The 27,093-nt window shown below is 51.6% G+C and overlaps 1 protein-coding gene across 2 annotated transcripts in view; it reads right to left on the bottom strand.

The window, feature by feature from the left end:
• Window positions 1–996: 996 nt before the first annotated feature.
• Window positions 997–27,093, bottom strand: part of STUM (stum, mechanosensory transduction mediator homolog) — a 62,254-nt gene continuing 36,157 nt past the window's right edge. Inside the window, exons 2-4 of one of the 2 annotated variants that reach the window (XM_073801064.1) lie at window positions 13,549–13,617; window positions 7,606–7,785; window positions 997–2,988 (exon numbers count right to left, since the gene is read on the bottom strand). In XM_073801064.1, the coding sequence (XP_073657165.1) occupies window positions 2,954–2,988; window positions 7,606–7,785; window positions 13,549–13,617 (284 nt within the window). In that variant the 3' untranslated portion in view covers window positions 997–2,953. The remainder of the gene's footprint in view (window positions 2,989–7,605; window positions 7,786–13,548; window positions 13,618–27,093) is intronic. The other variant, XM_073801065.1, reaches the window with a different exon arrangement.

Here is a 27,093-nt window from a genome sequence, read left to right as displayed (position 1 = left end):
CCCTGAACACCCGTGGCCTAGGACTGTCCTACGGAATTCTGACTGATAAATGGCTGGACCTGAAATGCACCCTGGAGTTTCTGGACCATCACCCTTGTGCTGTACCACTGAGGTAAGCCCAGATCTGTCAGCAAAGGGCTGTGTGTCAACCAAGCTCTTGCTGGCCAGAGAACCATGCTTTTCAGCCGGCTGGTGTTTCAGAAATTAACTTTGGCCATCTAAAAGCCTGAGCGGCCAGCTCAGGGGACTAACAGGACACCAGCCACTGTTCCTTATCTAATGATGATGATGATTCTGAGACCATGGTCTCACTCAGAGAGAAGCTATTTTGAGCCGTTCCACCCGCCTGGCAATCCTCATAGACTCATTGTTCAGGAGACGGGCTGGGGTCCTCTTGGTTTCTTCTGCACGTCAGTTACCTGGAAAGGGGCTGCCTCTTGAGGCTGGTGTCTTCTCAAGTTTGGAGAAGCAGCCGCAGGTGAGGGGAGGGTCCGGGGACCGGGGGGTAGGAGGGGAGATGTCCTTCCAAGCACACAAACCCTGGCATGAAACCATCCCACACTGGGACACATGGTGACACTTGTCACTCAAGAAAACTCCACCCGTGTCTGAATGTGTCACTAAACACGAGACAGAAATTGCTCTCTCTTCTCTACCTCCTTAGCAGCCACCCCCGGCCACGCCAGGAAAATAAGATCCCCCCTCTCCCTGTGGGGGCAGTCCCCTCCTGATACCTGTCATCTCTCCGGGGAGTCAAGCAAACTCGGGGGAGCTGTTTGGGGTGACGGGCCGTGGGCTGGAGTTACTTCCCTCAGCTGGAGCTGTTTTTATCTGATTCTAGGGGAGGCTCTGTGCTCTGATGCCGCTTCCTCGAGAGCAGCCAGCCGCCAGCCTGCTCTCCTCTTGGCCTGGAGGATGCTGTCTTCACACAGCAGAAGGTTCTGACTTTCTGGATAAAACCAGATCTGAGCCCACACCTTGAAAACACAGAGGCTGCCAAACGTGAATGGAGCAGCAAAGGCCCAGGTTGGGGCCAGGAAGAAAGGAGGGGGAAGAGATAGACACTGCCAGGTGTCCAGAAAGTGCAACCCCGCCCCAGGCAGCTCATCAGAGCTAAGGAGTGGACAGCGGGGTAGGATCAGGCCAAGGAGAGAACCCACCCCTGAGTCAGGGCCAGGGTGGGCTAGGGGAGCAAGTGGCCGGAAGGAATTCTGTCTCTCCCAGGATGCCGGTTTGCTCTCCGGGCCACAGGGACCCTGAGGCCCACTTCCCAGCAGGAATGTAATTAGAAAGCCCAGCGGATGGGGTAGGTGGGCCACTGCCCCAGGTGGAGGGTTGTAGGAACAGAGACTATGCAAGCAGCGGCTCGCAAAGGGGCTCACGGTGGAGCGAGGGACCTGTCCTGCGGCCGGCTCCCCAAGCCTTTGGGGAAAAAGGCCAGACAGGCCACTCCTCCCGCCCTGGCCAAATTCTGACAGAGCCCCTGATGGATAGGAAATGCCCCTTGGAGAGAAACACACCCAATGGCACAAAGTCCAGTCAGGCCAAAAACCTGGCTTTGGGCCAGTCCCAGATTTTAGCGATTCCTACATTAGAATGAAAAGGAAAAGAAAACAGACATGTAAATGTCCATCTTGTCCCTGTCACGTAGGTCTCCGTTCTCTTAATTTCTGATGGATCTTGAATCAGACAGCTTCTGTTGGCTCCCGGCTCTGTAACAGTCACTTACAGAGATGTCTTAAAGGGCCTGACCGTCCCTTTGCAACAGGAGAAATCCCTGTGTAACACCAACAGTATCACCTCCTGTGTAACACCAACAGTATCACCTGAATGCATCTGTTTGCAAGAAGGATTTTCAGAGAGAGGGCCAGCACCCCATACAATTTTGTTTTTTCTTTCTGTTTTTTGCAATCCTAAAACCGCCAAAGCTCTCAGATGGTGACTTTTCTCCCATAGCTTATTTAGTGGCAAAATCTGACCTGTACTGAGGTAAGGCTATTTACAGTTTTATTGATCCTAATTAGTCTGACTATTCACATGTTTCTTTGCAGAAATGGTCACGTGTTTGATGGTGGTGAGCTGTTCCAGACTCTGCCGGGCTGTAAGGAAATGTATGGCAAACATCTCTTATTCTCCTCCTCAGATCCAAAATTTGTCATGTCAGAGACCCATTCAGCCCCAAGGATTTCAGAAAAAGGGGTGTGGACCCCAAATGGTGTTAAGTATGACGGGAAAGGCTGCCCATGCAAACCTGGGTTGGTAAATTTGCGTATGAACATCGGGCAATTCCAGCAGTTTCACCCCGGGAATGGAGCCACTGCCCTCCTTCCCAGGGAAACAAAGGTCAAACGCACCCAGGCCTGGAGATTTCAGGGGCAAGGAGGTGAGGGCTGCGATTAGGGTCAGCAGACACCTGCGGAGATCTGTCCCCCTGACAGCTGAGGGCACAGCAGGCCTTTCCACACTGGGCTGGAGTCTGTCCATCCTCACTCCCGCTGCCCCCAGGAGACCAATCTGGCAGGGGCTGGGGACCCGAAGGAGGTGTCCACTGCAGTCCTGCCCCTTGACGAGCCCTGCTCGTCTGGACAGGGCCACTGCTGCCTGGACTGGCGGCCCCTCGCGCCCTCGCAGTGGGCGGCGGGTGACGCAAAGCGGGCCGAGCCGGGGCGCTCCTGCCTCTCTCTAGGCATTCCCATCTCCATCCCACTCCCCACCCAACCCAGATGCTCTGTGTGTCTGCACTATAGGGCTTTCTGGAGCAGCGGGAGGAGCTGGTAGCCCTTACAGCCTGCTGAGAGAAGCAGATGCGTTTTCAAAATAAATAATATTTTTAAGTCCCCTCTTTCCACTCCAAACCCGGGAAGCAGCAGAAGAGAACATGTGAAGACCCCGTGCCCGCCTCTGCCTGACGTGGCCCTCCGGGACACCGGGCTTCTCAGTGGCTCGCCCGGGCTCACAGCTGCTGTGGGATGCCCTGCTCCTTGTAGCCTGTAAGGAAGAAGCAGAGGAGAGATGGTCAGACACCCGGTTCCCTCAGCACTTCTCCAGGCGGTGCCCCCAGACTAGAATATGCTAGAACTTATTCACACAGAGGTGTAAATGACTGCCAAGGTCATTGGCTTTTAACGGGAAACAAAGGGATGAATGGAGAACAGTGGATCTTTGGGTTTAGTGGGGGATATATGAGAGGAGGGTGTCTGCTGCAGATCTGGTGGGGCTTGGAAGGTTATCACTGTGCTCCTGAATCCACACCCCTGAAGCTACTGCACAAAAGTGGCCCCAGCAGACTGGCCTGCTGTGATTTCCCAATGCGGAGCCTTGGGAGAAGGTACCAGGCAGGCTTCCCCAAGTGATGGGCATCTGGTGCATGTGGACCGAGATGAGGAAAGAATTAAAAAGGAAGACAGCGTACACAAGGCAGGAGCCGAGTGTGCGTGCTCCATCAGCTGGACGCCTCTGACACTGGCCAAGGCGACGGATGGCTTTGAGCCTTTAAAGCCTTGGTGATGATTATGAGGACATGGGAAAAAATTGACCACTGTTGCTATTAAGGATCTGATGCTAGTTTATTTGAGCATGAAAGGGTATTGTGGGTTTTTTTTTTTAAAGACATCTACTGGGCTTCCCTGGCGGCACAGTGATTGAGAGTCCGCCTGCCGATGCAGGGGACACGGGTTCGTGCCCTGGTCCGGGAGGATCCCACATGCCGCGGAGCGGCTGGGCCCGTGAGCCATGGCCACTGAGCCTGAGCGTCCGGAGCCTGTGCTCCGCAGCGGGAGAGGCCACAACGGTGAGAGGCCCACGTACCACAAATAAAAAAAAAAAAAGACATCTACTGAAATATTTAAGGGTGAAATTATAAGTCTGGAATTTGCTGAGTGGTTACCCCTATTAGCTGGTAACTCAGCCCACAGAGGAGCATCAGTGGACTCACATGTAGTTTTTCTCTTTATTTACCAGATATTCATCAAATTTAGTTGTTCGGGGTAGAGGAAGATGTAGGGAGTAATCGATGAAACCAGAGTGGCCATGAGTGGATGATGGTTAAAGCCAATATGTGCGTTTAGGGACTCATTGTACTAGGCCTTCTACTTGTGTCTATGTTTAAACATTTTCCAAAATAAAAAAAAAAAAAAGAAGCTTCTGAAAATAGAAGCTTGTTGACCAATTGGGAGAGGGGGTGTTTGTGTGCATTGGGGGTGCAGGGCAGGACAGTGAAGGGGAGGCCCAAGGCAGCCCAGGCATGTGGCCTGTCATCCCCCAACAGACTCACCTTGGGAAACTTTGGAGCAACACAGGGTTATGAGGCAGCATGAGGAAGAGGAGAAAAAGAGAAAGAGAAAACAGTCTGAAAACAGAGGCCAGAGGGACTGCCTGAGATATAAAAAGAGGGAGGATGCACAGTGCGGCCCAGGAGATGGAAGCGGGCTGTGGCCAGTATTCACAGGGACCAGCCCCTGCGGCCAGTGGCCAGCCCCAGCAGGCGTGTGGACTTGGCTGCAGGAGCGTATAGAGAGCATCCTCCCCTCCCTGGGGGTCACACTCGGTGAGACACTGCCAAGAAGCTCTCTCCCCTTCCCTCCGTATCTCAGCCAAGGCCGCTCTTCTGCTCATCTCCTGCCCCTCACTCTTCTCCCACGCCCAACCCATGTTTGTCTTGAGATGGAATTCTGGATGGACCCCAAGAGGGATGGGTACAGGACAGGTTTAACTGTGACAACCTGAAGATGTTGAAGTGACCCATCCTGGCCCCAGCCCAGCTCTGTCTGAGCCACGGGGTTCGCCTTTTATGTGGACAGGAGCCACATATATAAAACCTATTGCTTTGGGAAAGATCCAGGTGGGGGATGGTAAACAGACTTTATCTTGCAGACATCTTGGATCCATTGATAGTGACTGCCTGAAGCCCTGCGTTAAGAACATGTAAGACTATTCAGCAGAAAGTGTCATGATTGATTAGCAATGTCTGTCATGGGTATGGCAGTAGAGAGAGGCTCTCGTACAACTACCAAATATTTATTGACCCACAACCAATACAGGCTGTTGTTGACTGTTATTTGTTATTATTCATATAAATAGAGCAGCGGCCGTGTAAGTTCCTGATTTTAACTTCTACTTTGATCTATATTTCTCTGATTCCCCTCTTAGGAGGTTTTTCTTGATGGTACATTTCTTGATGACACCCCAGGCAATGCCAGGTAAAAAAAAAATCACCCTGTATTGTTATAATTGAAAAGTTCCCTTCATTTTCACAGAACGGGGCTGGAGCGACACCGGAAAGAACAGCCCCTTATCCAACTATCTACCAGGACAAATAAGTCAATTGTGGCTATTCTCTTCGACGTAGTCATCCTGGGATACACACACTGCACTGTTGCTCGGGGCAGTTCCAGCCCACAGCACAATCTCAACAGTGGCAATTACTCATCCTTTGAGGGTGGGCTAACTTTTTGGAGAAAGGGCAAGGGCACCCCTTGCTGAGATGGGTGAGCAAGTCTGGTGGCCAGGTGGGGTAAGTGGGTAGCGGTGAGGTGTGTTGGGTTTTCTGGTGCAGCCCTCAAGTCCATCCCCCAAACAGTGTTCTAAAAAGTCTGACACAAAGACAGCATCCCTGGAACCAAGGAGGTGACCCACAGTGAAAGCTTGGATCGGGGCGGGGGGGGAGAGGGTAGGAAGGGTGGGGAGGTGGGTTCCAGCACTTGATTAGCCTGGCGCCAAATACGGCCCCGACACCAGCCACAGAAGAGGGATTTCTGTTGAGTCAACAGCTAGGGTGGTGGAAGGTGAGGAAGCGACAGACCCCCATCTGCCCTTCTCGGGTCTCTGTTTCCTCCTTCAGGAGGTGATAAGGGGAGTTCTTGAAGCTGTCTCTAAGATCCAGACCCCTGTGGGTCCCGGTATCAAGCATGACCAAAACAAGAAAACCAGAAAGCTCTCGGGATCAGATTAGGCAACAGCACATTTATTGAGACCCACCCTGTGACACAGGCTTGTGCCGCTGTAACAGGAAATTTCCTTACTAACATGCCCCAGTGCCTGGCCAGACAGTTGTGTGATGAGGAGATGATGTAGTAAGAGGGGTCGGGGCTCCTATTGGGTGGAGATGGGGCAGCCGTCACAGGCTTTCCATCTGCCGCTGAGGAAGCCTCTGAGAGCAGAGGCCCCTTCCAGTTTCCAACTGGGACCAAGGTCAGGAGCTTACAACAGGCCTCTCGGGAAGCACCCAACTCCCCCTGGGAAATTGTCAGACTTGGCTTCTCAGGACTCACAGGATGACAGGCAGCACTTCTGTCCAATTAGCGATGTTCTGCACCCCTCCCCACAAATGCAAGTGGTCCGTGGACAGGCCCATGGGGCGGGGCTCCCATGAGGGGCCTGCCTTGGTCTCTGCCTGCTCTGCCCACTCTCCGACATCCTCCCTGACAGCAGACCCTGCCCTGAGAGCAGCTCTCCACAGCAAGGAAGGACGACTCCTCAGTGTCCCCCTCCCTCTTCTCTGGCTGCCCCTGTCTCCCAGCTCTAACTTTGGGATGCCCTGGCAGTCCAGCGTCCCAGGCAGGGGAGGAGCTGCTTCCAAGCAGCCTGTCTGACCAATCTACGGGCTCTGCCGAGCTTGCTCATGCTCAGGGACCTGCATTTTCTCCGGCCTGGTGGCTTACTTGGTCACTGACCCGAGCCTTGCTGGGCCCTGGCATCTGTGTGTGCCCTGAATCTTGGGTCCTCACAGGATCTTGAACTCAGACTGGGTCAACTAGGAATCATTCTAGATCGTTCTAGAGCCCCTGGCCCCTGGGCTTCCCCTCCTGCTTCTGCTGTCCTTACCTGGCACAGCTCACCTCTGGCATTGACATTCCACCTGTCAATGGTTTTGTCAGGTGTAGGACACAGTAGGAGGGTGGGGTGTGGGGAGAAGGGCAAAGTGCCTGAGGAGACGTGGTCCTTGTTAGGACCTGAGGCCTAGTGAGGTAGACAGGACGTGTGACAATACAGGGACATGCACAGGGGCACAGGGTGACGAGTACGGCTGCTTAAAATATGTGTCTGTTTTAAGATCTCACTAGGTTATTTTTAAAATGTTAATCAAGTCTTCTCTGGTAGTTTTGTGTCGGGATCAAGTTTGTGTTAAGTGACTGGTGAAGGTCCACTGCATACAAATTAGGAAGAGTAAGGCTTTAGCATCAAGGAACAAAGAGCTTAGTTTAAAAGAAGTTGAAATTAGGCTGTTCTAGTTGTAGAAAAAGTTACAGTGTTTCCTGAGGGCAAACATACCCAGTGGGCTTTTCCTTCTGTCTGGAAACGGCATGCTGGGGGCACAGGGGACCTGAGCTGACGCGGGCCACACCCCTGCTACCGCGGTTGTCAGCAGGACTGTTTCTGAGCTGAACGGGGGCTCCCTCCCCCCCTTATTCACGCCCTTCCCCTCCGGTTCAGGCCCCTCAGATTCCCTGCAGGCCTGGGGGCTGGGCGTGCGGGGAGGGTCCCGGAGGCAGATCGCCCTGCGAAGCCCCCATGCCCCGAAGCATCGCAAACACCCAGACCACCCTGGCCCCTGCCCCTCCCCCCGCCATGCTCCCCGCATGCCGGCCCGCTCCAGCGGTTACTCACTGGCGAGGATGACCATGTCCATGCCCCAGAAGATGCTCATAATCCAGCCCACCATGACGATGGCCGTGAGCATCTGGATGAGGGCCGCGGCGATGTTCAGCCAGAAGACGCAGCACACGTGCCTGTCCGGGAGGTCAGTGCGGGCGCCACACAGCACGGTGAAGGCCGAGACGAACGTCCCTGTGAGAGGCCGGAGGGGACAGCCTCCTGAGGGCGCTGCGAGACACAGCGGCACGTGCGCTCATCACTAGCGCATATCACAGCGGCACGTGCGCTCATCACATGAACTAGCGGTTCACCCTCCGGGAGCTCCGAGAGAGCGGCCTGGGTGGCACCTTCCGGCTCAGGCCACCTCTGCTGCCCATACTAGAGATGCCAATGTCCCAGCCTGGAGGAGGCATGGCCGGGGGATGCCAAGGACCCAGCACAGTCCTGAGGCCTCTGGGGGAACACAGAGGCCACAGGACAATTGGTCCCTGCCATTAAGGAACGATGGTGCAGCCACTTGCAAGGACAACAGACAGCGGGTGGAAAGGGCACCGACCTCTTGCGGCAAAGATCCTTAGGGCCTAGCAGTTCAGAGGTAGGAGCTGCTGCCGCTGAGGTGACACAGAAGCCACCCACAGGGTAAATTCAGGAAATGACCCCCGGCACACACGCTGATGGCGGGTGCCAGCAGAGGGGAGAGAGCACAGGCCAGGGCATATCCTCAGGGGGCTCCCCCAAGCACCCCAGACCTGAAAGGGGAAGGACAGAGAGCCCGAGATTTACTGGGCAGCCACAAAGCACAGAGCAACGTGGTGGGTGTGTCCACGGTCTTTACCTCGTCCCAAACTTCCCAGAGCCCTGCGGGTACTATTGCTGCATTTACTGACATTTCTCTCCAGCCAGGCTTTTATCTACACAGGCTCGGAGCCCCTCAATGACCCTGCAAGGCAGCTGGCCTTCCTTCTATTTGTATGAGTTTCCTATGGCTGTTGTAACAAGTTACCACAAACTTAGTGGCTTAAAACAACGCAATTCTGGAGATGAGAAGTCTGAAACGGGTCCTCAGGGCTGGGTCCTTTCTGGAGGCTCTGGGGGACCGGAGGTTCCCTGGCCTTTTCCAGCTTCTTGAGGCTGCCTGCACTCCTTGGCTCGTGGCTGTGTCGTCAAAGCCAGGAGCTGCACTTCTCTCCTCTCTGACCTCAGCTTCCATCCTTACATCTTCTCTCTCTGACTCTGATCCTCCTGTCTCCCTCTTATAAGGACCCTTGTGATTCCATTGGGCCCACCGGATAATCCAGGGTAATTCCCACATTTTAAGACCCTTAACTTAGTTACATCTGCAAAGTCCTTTTTACCAGGTAAGGTACCATATTTGCAGGTTCTGGGGACCAGGGTATGGACATCTTTGGCGGGGGGTGGCATCCTTCTGCCCACCACACTAGCTTACATATTGTATTAACCAGGTGTTTCTGATGCTTTGATATCTGGGGCCTTGCTGACCTTGGAGAGAACCCCTCCCAGAGCTAGCCAAGTCCTAGAGATACTAAATGACTTTCTTACACAAGCCAACCAATCCACAGCCCACACCCAAACTCCTCCTTTATGGACTCTCACACTCTGGGTCACTCCCCCCTACCCTAATCACCCAGAGCCAGGTACCAGACCACTAGGGCAGCCCCTACACCCCAGAGACCACTGAAATGATTCAAACTAGCCAATCCTAAACCTGCTTACCCTGTGTTGCCGTTCCTTCCCGTGGAAACCACAGTAAAGGCTCCTCCCCACGTTTTCCCCTCACTCCCTCTGCCTCCTAACTGTGCTTTCTTATTTGCCACCCCCAAAGTGCGGTGTGCCCCCTCCTCTTAGGAACTGTGAGTAACAAACTATCTTTCCTGAAAACTATTATATATAGAATGGATAAACAACAAGGTCCTACTGTATAGCACAGAAAACTGTATTCAGTATCCTGTGATAAACTATAATGGAAAAGACTATGAAAAAGAATATATATATATGTATAACTGAATCACTTTGCTGTACACCAGAAATTAATACAACATGGTAAATCAACTATACTTCAATAAAACTTTTTTTAAAAGAGGAATGTTAAAGAGAAAAAAACTATCTTTTCAGTGGCCATGATTTCCTGATCTGTTGGCCTCACCATACCTAACTAATAATAAAATCTACATTTTAAAGCACGCACACACACACAATCAAGAGTTAAGTATCTTATCCAAGGTCACACTCACAGGTGGGCATTGACCCCACCGCTGTCTGACGCGGATGGCCATGCTCTGTCATCCTGACGTCACAGGTGAAGTGACCTGGGAGAGCGGGTCCAGATGAGAATGCAAGCCACTTGGGAAATCAGCCCATGATTCTCACGTTCCTACTTCTCATACTTCCTGCTCCTTGAGGAAGCTGCTCGGCAGGCGGGGATTGGGGTGGACGGAGTGGGGGGAGCTTTGATTCCCCTCCCTCTCTGCACCCTGGTTGCTGGTCCTTCTTTGCCCAAACTTGGTGGCTCCTACTGGCTTCCTAATGTGGCCTTTCCCTCAGCCCACACACTCGTGCCTCAGATCCAAGGCCGACCCCTGAGTCCACCAGGCTGATTTCTGATCCCAACCCTGCCCCGTCCTCCTCTTCATCCGAACAACTGCCACTGCTTGTGAGTGTTTCTGCCTCCTGAGCTACTGAGAACTCCTCTGAGGTCCCAGGTGGCATTCCATCCACCTTTCTGCCCCCAGCCCAGCACAGCGCCTGGTGAACAGCAGGTGGGATACGGGGACCCAAAGAAATGCAACCCGTGTGAAGTTCATCCTCAGACCACCTGCATCATCGCCTGCAGTATTTGTTTAAAATGCAGATGGCTGGGTGTCCGTCTGAGAGCTGGATGTCTAAGGGGTGGCCCAGGAATCTGCATTTCTAAGCAAGTTTCTCCTTCCACTCAAATAATGATAATGCTCACTAAAGTGTAATTACCAAGGGTTCAAGATCAACCAAACAGATTCAAGATCAAGATTCAAGTCTAAAGAGCCCCTCTGTGTTCCTGACGCAGCGCCAGGGGTGGCCCTCTGGGAGATTTGGGGAGGCAAATGCTGTTCTCCCACTCTCACCAAATGGACAGTCCGGTTTTTTTTGGTTTCTAAAATTTTATTTATTTATTTATTTTTGGCTGTGTTGGGTCTTCGTTGCTGTGCACGGGCTTTCTCTAGCTGCGGCGAGCGGGGGGGTACTCTTCGTTGCGGTGCTCAGGCTTCTCATTGGGTGGCTTCTCTTGTTGCGGAGCACGGGGTCTAGGCGCGCGGGCTTCAGTAGCTGTGGCACGCGGGCTTAGTTGCTCCACGGCATGTGGCATCTTCCCGGACCAGGGATCGAACCCCTGTCCCCTGCATCAGCAGGCAGACTCCCAACCACTACACCACCAGGGAAGACGGACAGTCCGTTTTGTCAGCAGGGTGTTGAGTAGACTGAAAGTGTCTGAGATGACTAAGACAAACGAAGAAAGCAGAGCTGAAAAATGATGGAGACACGAATTCAGGGCTTGGTAGTGGGCACGGGAGGAAACAGGACATAGGGACCATGAGAAAGTGTGCGCCACCATCCTTCGCCTCTGCTCGTGTATTATGCTGTGGGATATGAGATGAACACAAGCTGACACCATTAAAAAAGAGAACGCCACTGAAGTAGAAAGATGGTAGAAGGTGAACACGAGCACGTGGGGGAAATATTCAGTAAAATTAACACAGATATCATCTACTGCACACCCACAGTGTGCTGCAGCATGTTACCTTCTCCTAACCACACTATCTCTAATCCTTACGACAGTTGGATAGCGGTTCCCACCTTATAGAAGGGGAAACCAAAGCTCAGAAAGGCTAAGTGACTTGCCCACATAGCAGAGTGCAGATTTAAACCCACATCTGTCTAGTGTGGAAGGCTGAGTTCTTTTCAGTCTAGGAGGTTACATCCTTACATTAAAAATTAAGGAAAATTATGGAAAACAGTATGGCCCTTCACAAAAAAATTAAAAATAGAGTCACCATATAACCCAGCAATTCCACTCCTGGGTATATACCCAAAAGAACTGAAAGCAGAGTCTCAAAGAGATATTTGTACACCCATGTTCAGTGCAGCATTAGTCACAATAGCTGAAATGATGGATGAACAGACAAGCAAAATGTGATCTATACATGCACTGTAATATTATTCATCTTTAAAAAGGAAGGAAGTTCTGACACAGGCTACAACATGGATGAACTTTGAAGATATTATGCTAAGTGAAATAAGCGAGTCACAAAAAGACAAATGTTGTCTGATTTCACTTGTCTGAGGTACCTAGAGTAGTCAGATCATAGGAAGAGAAAATAGAATGGTGGTTGCCAGGGGCTGGGGGAGGAAGAAATGAGGAGTTATTATTTAATGGGCACAGAGTTTCAGTTTTGCAAGATGAAAGAGTTCTGGAGACGGATGGTAGTGATGGTTGTACCACAATGTGAATTTGCTTAATGCCACTGAACTGTACACTTTTTTTGTTTTGTTTTTTAAAATTTATGTATTTTATTTATTTATTTTTGGCTGTGTTGGGTCTTTGTTGCTGCGCACAGGCTTTCTCTAGTTGCGGAGAGCGGGGGCTACTCTTCACTGCGGTGTGGGGGCTTCTCTTGTTGCAGAGCTCGGGCTCTAGGTGTGCAGGCTCAGTAGTTGTGGCTCGCAGGCTCTAGAGCACAGGCTCAGCAGTTGTGGCGCATGGGTTTAGTTGCTCCGCGGCATGTGGGATCTTCCCGGACCAGGGCTCGAACCCGTGTCCCCTGCATTGACAGGCGGATTCTTAACCACTGTGCCCTGTGGAAGTCCCGTGAATGGATTTATAATATAAAAACATCGTTTTAATCTATTCAACCAGAAGTTTTTTAAAATGATTTTAGCACCCTTTCCTATGAAGAGGTGTTAATTACTTTAAATGAGTCTTACCCGCTAAAGAACGGACCCTCTCCAACAGCGACGGGTTAGTTCTAACTTATTGCATGAGCACCAACCACGAGCCCGTGCTGGGCCCTGGGAATACAGAGTGCAGCAGGAGATGGGGCTCGGCCGGGTCCCACTCCGGGAGCTCACATTCTGGTGGGGACACTGGGTCACAAAAGGAACAGTGACGAATCTTGTTTGGTTTATCAGAAAAGGCTTCACAGAAGAGAACATGAAGTGGGGAGAGGTCTGGAAAGCTGACGGGAAACGTTCAAGGGGAGGAAGAGGGGAAGTGCATCCCAGAGATGACCCAGTGTGTCCGTCTGGAAGCTCAGAGGGTGGCAGGGGACTTTGAGGGCACAGGGAGCTGAGCATAGGGTGCAGCGTTCGGGGCAGGGATGAAAAACAGGGCTGGAGGCGGGCAGGGGTAAGACTGCAGAGGGCCCCGAGGGACTTGCTGTGGGGCCCGACTTCCTCTTCTAGGCAACACGCGGCCCCGGGAAGGGTTTCAATGGGGAATCACAGACCAGGGTTTTGACTCCCAAGGGGAGGATGGGGCAGAAGGGGTGAGGCAGAGGCTAGGAGATGAGATGAGGTGAGGTGGGCAGGGAGGCATGGCAGTGGGGAGGGGAGGCGGAGAAGGACCCCCAGGAGGGGATGGTGTCCCGGGGATTGGGGGACCTGCTCCATGTCGGGGAAGGGAGAAGGGGGCACAGGTGGGTCCGGGTGTCTGGTTTCGCACACTATGTGATGAGGGTTGAACCACGAACCAGGTATGGAGCCCAGCGAGGGTTGTGCCCACGGGCTGAGCAGAGCCGAGCTGGAGACAGAGGCTGAGGGTAGCACAAGTCACCAAAGCGAATGATGTCGGGGGGTCATGAAAAGACCCAGGGGGACATTAAGCGGGGCCGATCCGAGAGGTGAGGGAGAGTGTCCCAGAAACAGAGTCTCAGGGAAGAGAAGCTGGTGGACAGGGTCACTTACCGCAGAGATGGAGAAGGGACAGCAGGGTCCCGGGTCTGATTAGGTCACGAGCAGCCTCAGAGGGGGGTGCTGAGAGGATGATGAGGAGAGAAGAGAATGTCAGAGGTTTGAGGGGAGAATGAGGTGAGGGTTTCAGAACACAGGCGAGGACCACTGTCTCAGAAGTACTTGGGAGAAACTTCAGCTTGTCTGTCTGCTGAGAAGCCGCCAGAGAGGGGAGAGGATGAGGACATAACCAGATAGAGGGTAAGTGGGTGGCGAGGTTCTCCATAAGGTGAGAAGGTGAGGGGTGAGGGGGGGGGTCTACAGCAGATTTCCCAAACCGGTTTGCGCATTAGAATTCTCCAACTGAGGTCCATGCAAATGCAGGTCGCAGAGCTGCACCTCCAGACCACCAAGGGCACAGTGACGCGTCCAGGATGGGTCCAGGGATTGCTTGTTTGAAAGGACGAAAGAAACAGTCCCCCAGCTGATTCTAACTCACAATCAGGTTTGAGAATCCTTCTCCGAGGGGCGGAGAGACTGGCTTCCTGGTTACAGAGCCGGAAAACCACAGAACCTTGTAGGAAATTAGTCCGTGATTCCGACCTTTCACTCTGTCCCACAGCATCCGCCACGTGACCCGGCGCTGAGTCAGTGGAGGTTACCCTCTGCAGCAGAGGCAGGGGCCCGGCCATAATGTTTCTGGGGGTGTCAAGGCCCGGCCAACACTAATTGGCACAAAGGAAAAGGATGGTAATGAACTGAACTCAAACCCCAAAATCAGTGTGCTCTAAGACACCTGCAACTTAGGCATGGACATGTGCTTTGCATGTCCTACAGGATCCTGAGGGAGAGAGGAGGGTGGGAGAAGCCTGAGGAGGACTCCACCCTCACCGCACAGAGATTTACGGCAAAGACCCCCAAGAACTTTGCAGCCATAGCCCTCTCTGGCCACCATGGATCTGCCGAGGTCACTGGCTTCCCCGAGGAGCTCAGGGCTCAGGCCCCAGGCGCAGGCAGTGGGGAGGGGAAAGCATCCCTCCACTTCCATCCTGGATATCCCAAAGCGTCCTGGGGGAGGGCTCCTGGTTCCCCCGCTCCCCCGCCACTCTTCTGTCAGGTGCCAGAAGTGGGCTGACGGTTTCCCATCAGCAGAGGGGCTGGCTCTGCTCTATAAGATTGAGCCTGGGGGCTGAAATCGTCCTTCATGAGCCCCGTCAGGTTCAGCTTGTCACATGACTCACGTGAGAGAAGTAGAAGGTTCTGGGCTCAAGGGGGGCTCTCAAGGCCTCTTGAACTCAGGGGGAGAAGGGCAGAGCTGTCCTCTGAAGAAGCTGCTCCCCAGAAAATGCGCTCCCCTGGGACGGAGACCAGTAAGTCCAGCTGGATCCCAGCCATCACCTGCAGCTGGCTCTGCGATCATTAAGATGTGCTACTCGTCAGTGGCCGAGACTTACACCTGGACCCCCTCCATCATTCCTCCAGGGAGGGCTGGTTGAGCACGGCTCTCTTACCAGCACAACCTTGAACGTGAGCTTCGGGGGACGGGAAGGAAATGTAAGGGAAGGCTTGGCCCGGACTTCACAGCTGGTTTGGAAGGGCAAGCCACACCGTACAAAACACGTCCCACTGCTGACTGTGTGTTCCAGTTCACAGCCAGAATAAGAAAAACGGCAGACCACGTTCAGGGTCAAACTCAGCCCTGAGATTTCAATTCTCAAACCTGGAGGTGGGGGCATAAGAAGCAATGGAGATTGTGCTAAAAATACACCTTCCTGGGCTACACGAGCCTAAGATTGTAATTCAGTGTGTCTGGTCATCATCTTTTCATCATTGTGCAATCATTTCAACGGGAAATGGAAAAGGAAAGGAAAAAGAAATGACTACAAGTTCACAAATGATTCTGGACAAAAGCCCTAGGAAGATAGAATCAGGAGGGTTTAAAAGTGCCTGTGACAGCCACTATGGAGAACAGTATGGAAGTTACTTAAAAAAATAAAAATAGAACTAACCTATGACCCAGCAATCCCACTACTGGGCACATACCCAGAGAAAACCATAATTCAAAAAGACACATGCACCCCAATGTTCATTGCAGCACTATTTACAATGGCCAAGACATGGAGGCAACCTAAATGTCCATCAACAGAGGAATGGATAAAGAAGATGTGGTACATATATACAATGCAATATTACTCAGCCATAAAAAGGAACGAAATTGGGTCATTTTTAGAGACGTGGATGGACCTAGAGACTGTCATACAGAGTGAAGTAAGTCAGAAAGAGAAAAACAGATGTTGTATATTAACACATATATGTGGAATCTAGAATAAATGGTATAGATGATCTCATTTGCAAAGCAGAAATAGAGACACAGACGTAGAGAACAAATGTATGGACACCAACGGGGGAAAGGGGAGGGGGTGGGATGAATTGGGATTGACATATATACACTACTGACACTACGTATAAAATAGATAACCAATGAGAACCTACTGTATAGCTTGGGGAACTCTACTCAGTGCTCTGTGGTACCTAAATGGGAAGGAAATCCAAAAGATAGGGGATATATGTATACCTATAGCTGATGCACTTTGCTGTACAGTGGAAACTAACACACCATTGCAAAGCAATACTCCAATAAAAATTATACTCCAGGAAAAATTTTTATACTCCAGTAAAAATTAATTAAAAATAAAATAAAAGTGCCTGTGGCCTAAGTAAGCCAGGGTCGGTCTGCAGAAGATAAGGCCTTGGTCCTGGATGGGGTCCTGCATGTTCCTTCTGTCATCCCAGCTCCTGTGGTTCTGATTTCTTAACAGACGGGGCAGAAAGGGGAGAGGCTTTTGGACATTGTGTGTTCACATGTGTTTGTGGGAAGGCACGGTCTGTTTTTTCAGCCTGATAAGTCGAACAGAGTCTGAGAAGGCTGTGCTAGGCGGGCAAGGAATGCACGCCAGACCAGTACAAGCTGGACCTCGTGCGTCTCAGAGAATGAAGGGTATCGCTGTGAGCCGAAGGACAGTCAGCCCAAGGTCCAAGGCTGTGGAGGTCTGTGAGGACGACTGTGTCCTCCTCCAGAAAGTGTTTCGTAGACCCAACACCATGCTTCTCATGTCCTGGCCAGCAAGGAACTTGCAAAGAGGAGACCAATTATAAAACCAAGAGAGAACAGTGCAGGCAAAACACGGACAGTTCTAGTATTTTTGTCATCCTGACCACCCTCAACGTCTTCAAAACAAATCTGCCTTGTTTCTTCGAAACAAAGCTAACTGCATCCCTCAAGAACAAAACAAAAAGGTCACATACTTAATGGGAGAAGATATTTGCAAATGATACATCCAACAAGGGGTCAATATCCAAAATATACAAAGAACTCATACAATTCTACATCAAAACAAGAACACAAACGACCCGATTTAAAATTGCACAGAGGAGCTGAATAGACATTTTTCCAAAGAAGATACACAGATGACAATTTTCCAAAGAAGACATACAGACGACACACGCAAAGATGCTCAACATCAATAGTCATCAGGGAAACGCAAATCAAAACCACAATGAGGTATCACCTCACACCTGGCAGAATGGCTGGCAGTAAAAGGCAACAAATAACAAGTGTGGGCGAGGATGTGGAGAAAAGGAAACCCTCCTGCGCTATTGATGGGAATGTAAATGCAGCTACTGTGAAAACCAGTATGGAGGTTCCTCAAAAAATTACAAACAGAACTACCATACGATCCAGCAATCCCACTTCTTGGTATTCATCTGAAGAAAAAAACAGTAACTTGAAGAGGTATATGCTATGTTCATTGCAGCATTATTTGCAGAAGCCAAGGTAGAGAAGCAACCTGTGTCCATCAATAGATAAAACGATAAAGAAGATGTGGTATGTGTGTGTGTGTGTATATATATACACACACACACACACGCACAGTGGAATAGTACTCAGCTATAAAAAAAGAATGAAGTATGCCATTTGCAACAACATGGATAAACCTAGAGGGAATTACGCTAAGTGAAATAAGTCAGACAGAGAAAGACAAATACCGTACGATTTCAGTAATATGTAGAATCTAAAAAAAACCCAAAACAAATGAACAAACAAAACAGAAACAGAGGCATAAACACATAAAACAGAGTCTGGTCGTTTGCCAGAGGGGAAGGGGTGGGAGAGGAAAGAAATAGGTGAGGGAGATTAAGAGTGACAAACTTCCAGGTACAAGATACATGAGTCATGGGTATGAAATGTACAGTGTGGGTAATCCAGTCGATAATTACGTAATATCTTTGTATGGTGACAGATGGTAACTAGACTTATCAGGATGATCATTTTGAAAGGTACAGAAATATCGAATCACTACTGGTGTAACAGTAACTAAAATAGTGTCATAGGACTATTACACTTCAAACACAAACACACACGGTTGCAGAAAAAGAGATCAGATTTGCGGTTACCAGAGTCAGGGGCTACGGGGAAGGGCAACTGGATGAAGGGGGTCAAAATGTACCAACTTGAGGTTCGTTGTAAGATAAATAAGTACTACTTATGTAATGTAATGTACAACATGATAAATATGTAAACACTGCTCTATGTTATATATGAAAGCTGTTGAGAGAGTAAATCCTAAGAGTTCGCATCACAAGGGAAACATTTTCTTCTATTTCTTTAATTTTGTACCTACATGAGATGATGGATGTTCACCAAACCTACCAAGGCGATCATTTTACGATGTGTATAAGTCAAACCATTATGCTGTATACCTTAAACTGATATAGTACTGTATGCCAATTATATCTCAGTAGAACTGGAATAAAAATATATTAAAAAAATCTGCTAGTGTCTTTGCCCCATAGATCCTGGACCAGTGGCAAAAGGGTTTGTGAACTGTTCTCTCCATTCCAAACAGCACAAAGATCCCTAATGAGGTCGCAGCAGCCCATCAGAAGGCGGCTTAGACGTGTGTGGTTGGAAGCTCATCATTTTAGTGCAGTAACTGGGGTTCCCTCCTGCTGTTAGCATCTCCTAGGGGCTGTTCTATCCACCTCTGATCAATTAGAGACAAGAAAGTGAATTTATTATGACTTAAACATTTCCAAGCATCAATTTCATGGAAGAAAAATAATGAAGGGTGGACAGATGGGCCTTCTGTGCTCCCAGTAAAGAGAAGGTGTATGGTACCCAGGACCACTTCACCATTAGCCTCAGCTGCTACCCCACACCCGGTGCCCCCTCTCCTCTCCACTCTCCTTAGTCAGAAAGTACCAGCTCAGGGTACCCTCTCTGTATTCCTCCCTGGCCCTCAGGCAAATGCTGAGGAGTCACATGGGGACCCGAGGCTTGAGGAGCTTGGAGAAAGGCAGCCAGGGAGAAGCCATCAGATGGATAAGGGGGCTTGCAAGGGAGACCTCGGCAGGTAACAGTCCTGGGTCGACACCACAGCCGTGGAGGGGCCTTAGATTTTCCAACTGAAAAGCCTCCGTGGCTTAAAGGAAGGAGGACAGGAGCCCCTTCGGCTGCCACTAATAAATCTGTCATCCTTCCATGGAGGGCAGAGAAAATGAGACCAGCTCCCTCCTCCGTCCCTCTTACTGCCTCCACTGTGACATCAGGCTGATGGTCCCGCGGACGAGCAGGTTGACTGGAGCAGATAATTAATTTTAATGGCACTGGGCATTGCATCAGCCTCCCTGTGGCTGTTAGCACATCTCCTCTGCCCTCAGCCTCCCCTGCCACATCCTTGATGGGCTCCAAGATGTGCTCCCAGCCCTAGACGAGTTGCAGGACAGAACTGGACACCTTAGGTCTCTCGGGGGCCCCAGAGAGGCCCCAAGATCTCCCCGGGATCTTAAGCCTGAGCAGAAATGCAACCACGTGGAATTTCTCAGTTCCCCAGTTCTGAGCCTTGTCAGGACAGATTCAGGCTTAAACGGCAGAGGGTAAACTGAGGAAGTGGGGATAGGACCAGGAGGGCGGCTATGTAATGACCAGGGCTAGGAGTGTCCCGGCCCTCAAGAATCTCACAGGATGGTGAGAGAGAAGAAACCACGGAACACAACCTGTGTGGTCAGTCCTGGGGGACAGCGCAGAGGCGGGGTGACCCCACGTTACAAAGGGGGGCTCTGGCATCAGAATTCCGGCTGATCCCCCAGAAGCCTAGACAAGTGACCTAACCTCTCTAGCCCTCAGTTTCCCCATCTATGAAGTTAAGGTAATGATAGTAGCCTGCCTCATAGGGATGTGAGGACTGGATTCATGCATGTAACGTACTTGGAACACCCTCGTGGGAGCAAGGGGAGGGCCCTCACCCCGACCAGGGAGACCCAGAGTCTTCCCCAGGAGGCAATGCTGGAGCAGAACCCTGAAGAAAAAGGAGTTATTCTCAGTGAACATTGGTGAAACTGAAGATCTCCATGAATCCTGCTCTCCTAGTGGCTTGTAGCCAATGGTACTACTCTTCACTCTACCTTAAAACAAAGTTTACTACAATTGCCGAGTTCACTATGTCAGCCTCACGGAGCCAGAGACTCGGCACGCATCCATCTGCCACGGTACCATGCACCCAGTAAACGTTATAGTTATGACAACTACGCAGCAAGCCAGGCCAGTGCTTTAAGTGAAATTACAAAAATAGTATGTATACTGTGCAGAGGACTATTTAAAAAATATTTACGCTGTGGACAAGGATTGGAGTGCATTAAAGCAAAATGAGAATTGTTTTGCCATGGCAGAATTAGAGGTAGCTTCTTCTCTTTTTTCAGAAACAAATTCTCTTTCCAGTTAAAAAAAGTTTCAGGCACCTGTCAAGATCCAACTCTGCTGTCCGCCAAACAACATCTTACTGCTGACAGAGAAAACCATGTGGCAGTCGAGCCAACTAGGGGACAGGTGGCACGCAGACACCTGACACAGAAAATAAATGATGCCATGTGACCACGTAAGGGCTGTGACAAAATCCCCGGAACTTCCAGGAACACCTCTGGAAGGCAGCCCCCAATCCTACGGCGTCTTTCCCACTTAAGCAGGGAAAGCTAGGCTACCAAGCTAAATGGGAGGCTTGGGCTCACCTGCTGGAAGTGGGATGAGGAGGATGCTCCAGGTTCCTGTCTGGAAGCCAGGAAAGGACTCCAGTCCCAAGAGACCTGGAGGAGCCACGGTGGGTTCATTTAGGAGGCCACGCGACAGCAAGAGCAGGAAAGGAGGGGGCTGGGCTGAGCGGGTACCCCAGCCTCCCGGAGGACTGGGGAGGAAGGAGGGAGGGCGGCAGGAGGCCTGTGTGGGGCTCGTGCTCAGATGCTCCCTGTCTGGCTGGGGACTCCCTGCTGGCCCAGCAGGCACACCTGCTCCTTCCTGGAGCCGTGCCCTGCAGGGTGGCCCGTGTGTGTGTGCTTCCGTGACAGGGACAACTTCCTGCCGGGGCTCCTGGGACTAGGCTCCTGTTGGCTCTCTCCAACCAGGGCTGACGTTGCAGCTCACGGCACAAGAGCGTGCCACGCTGGCAGAGAGGGGTTGTCAGTTGTGGTCTTTATTTTGGAAGGAAGCAACTCAAACAGGCTCAAACGACACAGGGATTTGTTGGTTCACATAATTGGGAAAGTCCAGGAAGGCGGTGTGGGGCAGTGGTTAGGCATTTAGGCTCGAGAGTCAGACTGCTGAGTGTGATTTCTGACTATCATTTACTGGCTGTGGGAACGTGGGCAAAAGACTCTGCCTCTGGAGGCCTGTCCCCTCATCAAACATTTGTACACCTATTGCCTCATCTGTAAAGTAGGAGTTATAATAATACCCTTATCCAGGGCTCTCTGTAAGGCTTAAAAGAGATTACACATTTAAAGTGCTTGGAACATACTAAGTCCTTAACCGCTGTATGCTGTCTGATTATTAATAAGAATTCAGGATTGGCTTAATTCCATGACTCGGTGATTCAGCAGGGACCCAACATCTTCCATCTCTGCTGTGTCTTCCATGGTATCAGCTGTGTCGCAAGACCAACTTCCCTCATGGTGACAAAATGATTGCAGCAACTCCAGTTTTCACATCTACATACCACTTGTCCAGAGAAGACAGAACATTTCTGTCCCAGTGTTCCAAGCAGGAGTCCTGAGATCTACCTAGATCGGACCGTGTAGGTCACATACCCACCCTTGAACCAACGATTTGGCAAAGAAAGTGGAAGGTACTTACTAGCTTAAGCAATTGGGCCCACCCTTGGAGCTAGAAATAGGGTCAGATTTCCCTACAACGCCCAGATTGCGTGAAGGAGGTGTCGATTTCTGAGTGAAAATCTTAGTTTGGGGGGGAAGTGAGAAGAGGGTAAAATGAGGCTGGTAAGTGGTCTTTGATGTTTGCTAACAGAAATGTGTTACAAATTCCAGCAGAGAAATGACACATTGGACCATCATTTTTTAAATGGAGGTGTGGTGATTTTAAAAGATAGCCCCAAATTCTTTGACACTCTTCCATCAAGAGGTGGGGTCTAAATTCCTTCCTCTTAAACTGTGCTCTGTGGCTGGCCAACAGGATATAAGAGAAGTAACACCGTGCTAGTTTCCCAGGTCAGGCCGTAACCAATTGGTACTTCCACTTCCTGAATCTCTACCTTCGCACTCTTAAACCCAGCGGGCATGCTGTAAGGAAGCCCAAACTAGCCTCCTCAAGAAGCCACGTGGAGAGGTGTGTAGGTGTCCAGCCAACAGCCCAGGTGAGATCTCAGCTGATGGCCAGTATCTGCCACCAGAAATGTGAGTGAAGATGCTTCCAGATAAGTCCAGTCGCCAGCCATTGAGTCACCTTGGTCTTTGAGTCTTCGCAGCTGAAGCTCCAGACATCATGGAGCAAAGATGAAATATCCCGTGTGTCCTGTCCAAATTCCTGACCCACAGAATTGATGAGCCTGCCACAAGGCTTTTCTCACACCACTAAATTTTGGGAGGTTTTGCTGGACAGCAATAGATCATTGGAACAGGGGTGTCACTGAGCAACATGTCAGTGGCGGGGAAGGAAGGGTAGCAGGAAGTGGGCCAGGCTGTTTGGTTCTTACAGCGCTCATTTACCACCTGACTCCAATCCTAGAGGGCCAGTTCTGCTTGCCCCCTGGGCACTGGGTGCATAGTCCCATCCTCCACACCGAGCTAGGACAGCCGCCGACAGTCAGGGATTCAGTTAGGACAACACCACACTGGAGCAATGTTACTAGAAGTACTCAATACTGTCAAAACATAGGGCTGCCGGCCACGTATGGCGTGACCTTTGACCCACACAACTGGAGGTGGCAGCCGGGGACAAGAGAGGCTCATTTGCCCTGTAGCTGGGCCACTGTGACTTCTGTGTCTCCTGGACAGTGAACTGATTCCCTCGCCTCCCCCTCCAAACCCCCACTCCATCGAGGAGCAGTACAGTGGACCCCGGGGCTATGGGGAAAGAGAGAGGAAGGGGCCAGTGAGGAGGGGGTCCCTGAGGACTGTGCCAGGTGGACAGGGACAGACTAATGATTCACTGAGAAGGAAGAAGAGAGAACTGCTTCTACTGTCCTTTCTGCCAGATACGTGTGCTTGATGTGTACAGAAAGGTCCTTTCCCGACCTTCCAACGGCCACGTGTATAACCGTTATTATGATTCTGATTATGGATCTATAATGTATCGAGCATTCGTTAGAGGTTAACATTTTACTATATTACCTCACCCGGTTCCCACAGCAAGCCACGTCTTTATCCTCATTTAACAGACAAGACCTGGAATACAAGGTGCATTAACCCACTGTAGTCGATTGCAGAAGTGGCCCCAATTCTCTACTCCCTGTACCCATGTCCTTCGCCATGTGACTCTGCACCTCCGCCCATGAAAGGAATGTTTCCCCACCCTTTGGCTCCAGACCGGCCTTGTGACTTTCATGGGCCGATACGTGTGCTAGAAGTGGCATCGTGCCAGTTCTGGGCCGAGGCCACAGGGCAACGCGTTCCTTCACCTGCTCTCGTGGAGCTCCGGCCAGCCGCCATGTGAACAAGTCCAGCCTGTCCGCTGGGGGATGAGGCCACGTGGAGGAGACTCCAGCCACCCGGCCATCGTGGCTGAGAACAACCACGCCTAGCCCCCCTGAGCCAAGCCCACAGCGCAACCCACGGACTAAGTAAATGGCCGCTGTTTTAAGCCACTACATCTTGGGGAGGTTTGCTCTGCAGCAAAAGCTAACTAAACACCAACTGTGCCTGTTTTCAGAACCCAGTGGACGCCAGGAAAGGGGAACGAGAGGCCAGAAGACTGGAGGCCCTCAGCTCCATCAAGAGAACAGGAGGGAGGGGAGGACTCAGGCTTTGGCTGCAGAACCTATCCTGGGACCCGAGAAAGTCTTTTCAGAAAATAGCCAAACAAAATTGGTCTGGCTCCCCAGGGATTGCCCTCCAGAGGGACCACCTCTGAGGCAGCATGTACTTGCTGATTTCTTACAGGGGCCAAGAGGAGAATGGATTTGATAAGCCTACTTATTTCAGGAAAGGACCAAGAATTAAGCCAGCTGTCCTGATGGAGGCCTTCCCTCAGGTCCGGGAGGCTGGGACTTGATCTCTATAGGACAGGGGCCACACAGCTGTCCCAGCTCCAGCCTCAGTATTGGTGGAGCTGGGGCAGCACCCCTGGGACGAGAGCTTCCAAAGGAGGCTGGGAACGTCCACCGTGGCTGCAGGGTGACTCAGCCGAGGGGCCCACGTGGCCGGGACGCGGAAGCTGTGATGCTCAACGGGGCAGATACATGAGTGGGGAGGGAGGGGAGGGCAGAAGCTGGGCGGTCTGCAGTTGGAAATGGAAAGAAATAAGATTTCAGTGGAATCCCAGTTGCGAAGGGGACATCTACATTACTACCCAAGGTGACTGGCCACGGTCAGTCCAGAGAATGGCTCTGCCCGAGCCGTTGCAGCTTCTCCGTGACCCGAAGGCGCCAGGCTAGGCTCAGGAGGGAACTCGCTAACGGGTGGTAAGTCTCCCAGCCCGGCCTCCTACCCACCAGCCAACTCTTCTCAGCCGATTTTGCTAGTTTCCTATTCTTCTCCCCGCCCACAAGCTGGCTGTCCGTCCGTCCGCCCCCACCATCGTCTCCGCTTACACTCCCTCCCGCTGTACAACCCACCTGAACGCTCCAGCTCGGAGCCCGGGTGGTGCCGCGAGCAGCCCACGCTCCACCCGGGCACCACGGACCTCCGATCACCGCTTTGTACTATTTGCAGGTAGATCGCTCACCACGGTGCAAGGCTTTCGAGGGCCCTGGCCTTGTCTGGTCCACCTTTGAGGCCCCTACGTTGCCTAGAAGCATAATTGGCACATAGAAGGTACTCAAGTGTCTAAAGAATCTGAATGGAGCACAGTGAGGACAACCCCTGGCTGGAGAGTGGTCCCAAGAAGTGACACTCTGCCCCCCACACAAGCTACGAGCCCTTCGAGGGGTGCAGCCAAAAGGTAAGGACGCTGACTCTGAACCCAGCCTACTTGGGTCTGAGCCCTGGCTCTGCCCCTTACCACCTGGGTGACCTTGGACAAGTCACTTAACCTCTCTGGGCCTCAGTTTCCTCATCTGAGGATGAGAGCAATCATCTCTACTGCTCTGTGCTGTCATCAACATTGTAGGAGGTGTTTGGTGCCTAGACCAGTACAGGGCACCCAGTAAGTGTGATGGAAGTGTGTGCTTTAACTATTAGGACACTAGAAATAGGGTGTGCATTTTACTCCCCTTTATCTTCCAGGCACTGGTGCAATGCCTGGCACGTGGCAGACCTTTAGTAAGGGTTTATTAAATGAATAGATCTCCACAGAGGCGTCAGCTAAGGCCTGAAGATCTGTGTGTCTACAGAACTGGGCAAGATGTGTTTGTGAGTTTCTACATCTCCACTGGGTTCCCATCCCACACCCTGACCCGCTTCTGTGGTCGGCACACAGCTCACATTAGAGCAGTGCCCTCGCGGGACCATCTGCCCCGAGAAGCTCAAGGTTACGCAAGCCAAGGAGCTGGATCCACTCTTTCTGGTCCCTACAGATGAGAGATGGCCTGAGGTCCTGGGAAGACGAACTGACTGCCTGCACGTGCTCCAAACCCTTGGGCTGTTTAGGAAAGGCCGCATGGTAACGGAGAGCAGAGTCACATCGTGGCCTCCAGCCCTACTTGGACACTCATCGCTCACTGCAGGACCTCGGCCATCACTTCCCCTCTCTAAGCATCCTCCTACTCCTGGGATGGTTATTATTACTGATGTTATTATTATTATGTTTTTTTTGCGGTACACGGGCCTCTCACTGTTGTGGCCTCTCCCGTTGCAGAGCACAGGCTCCGGACACGCAGGCTCAGCGGCCATGGCTCACGGGCCCAGCCGCTCCGCGGCATGTGGGATCTTCCCGGACCGGGGCACGAACCCGCGCCCCCTGCATCGGCAGGCGGACTCTCAACCACTGCGCCACCAGGGAAGCCCTACTGATGTTATTATCGGCACCCAGCAGTATTCAGTCCCCAGGATGTTCGATCGGGGCACCACTTTGCCTTCTGAAATGGAAATGACGTAGCTTCTTGGGGGCTGTGCAGTCCAGGAAGTAGCTCCCCACTCTCCCTGCAGGCCTGGCAGGGTCCGAGAAGGAGACAGGAAAGGGACAGAAGCCCTCGGGGGACAGCCTGACAACAAGAGACCAAAGCCCTGTTGAGAAGGAGCTACGTGAACAGCATAAGGACTTTATGTCTCAGAGCGTCCCACACCCTAAAAGTGGACACAAACAGACCCAAGCGCACATCAAGGAACATGTCCTTAAAGAGTTTGGGAGACCATAGCCCCCTCCCCCGCAACGAAATGGCAGGAACATTTCAAGATATGTGAACCATTATTCCACACGGATAGTCGCCCCAAAGTACACGCTTCATTCCCTGAGATGCTGTGACTGTTTTGCACCCACACCGTCAGGACAGGAACACGGCAGCAGACCCTCAGAACCCACACCAGGATTCAGACTCATGGGTCTTTGGCACCGTTCACCCTGATGGAAGTCAGAATACTTGGCTCAATCGCTCACTTTGTTCACCTCGCTTGGCTGCAAACTGGCTCTTTCCAGAAATTAATTTCACCCTCCTTGGGTGTGCTTTCTGGGAATGATCTAGAATTTTCCAAAAAATGTGCTGCCGACCTTGAGAGCAGATCCCCAGGGCATGAGCTTTTTCTGAGCAGCGGCAGCCCTGCTAAGACCGGTGACACGCAGGACAAGAGGATCGCCCATAAATGTGCGTCTTGTAGGTGAGGAGTTATTTCATGTCCCAGTCACCCCCTCAAAGGCGATGGCGTCCAAAGGCAGAGCACACAAGCGTTGGGTAAACACAAAAGCCCGTTCCCTTGTGTCCCTTTCCGGTGCTTCACCAGTGGGGACGGGCAACGGCAGGTTTGGATGCTGGAGGGCAGTGGCCACCTTCAGCATCACCAACCTCATCTCTAGAGGTGAGATTAGAGCAGAGTCAGGCCTACCCTGCACTCCTAGACTCAGCACGTCATCTGCTGCAGTGTTGCACGCCACCTCCACGGGGCTGGAAGAAGTAGGTGCAGATG

Source organism: Tursiops truncatus, chromosome 1 (genome assembly GCF_011762595.2).
Source record: "Tursiops truncatus isolate mTurTru1 chromosome 1, mTurTru1.mat.Y, whole genome shotgun sequence".
NCBI lineage: Eukaryota > Metazoa > Chordata > Mammalia > Artiodactyla > Delphinidae > Tursiops > Tursiops truncatus.
This window is presented reverse-complemented; position numbering and strand designations above follow the sequence as displayed.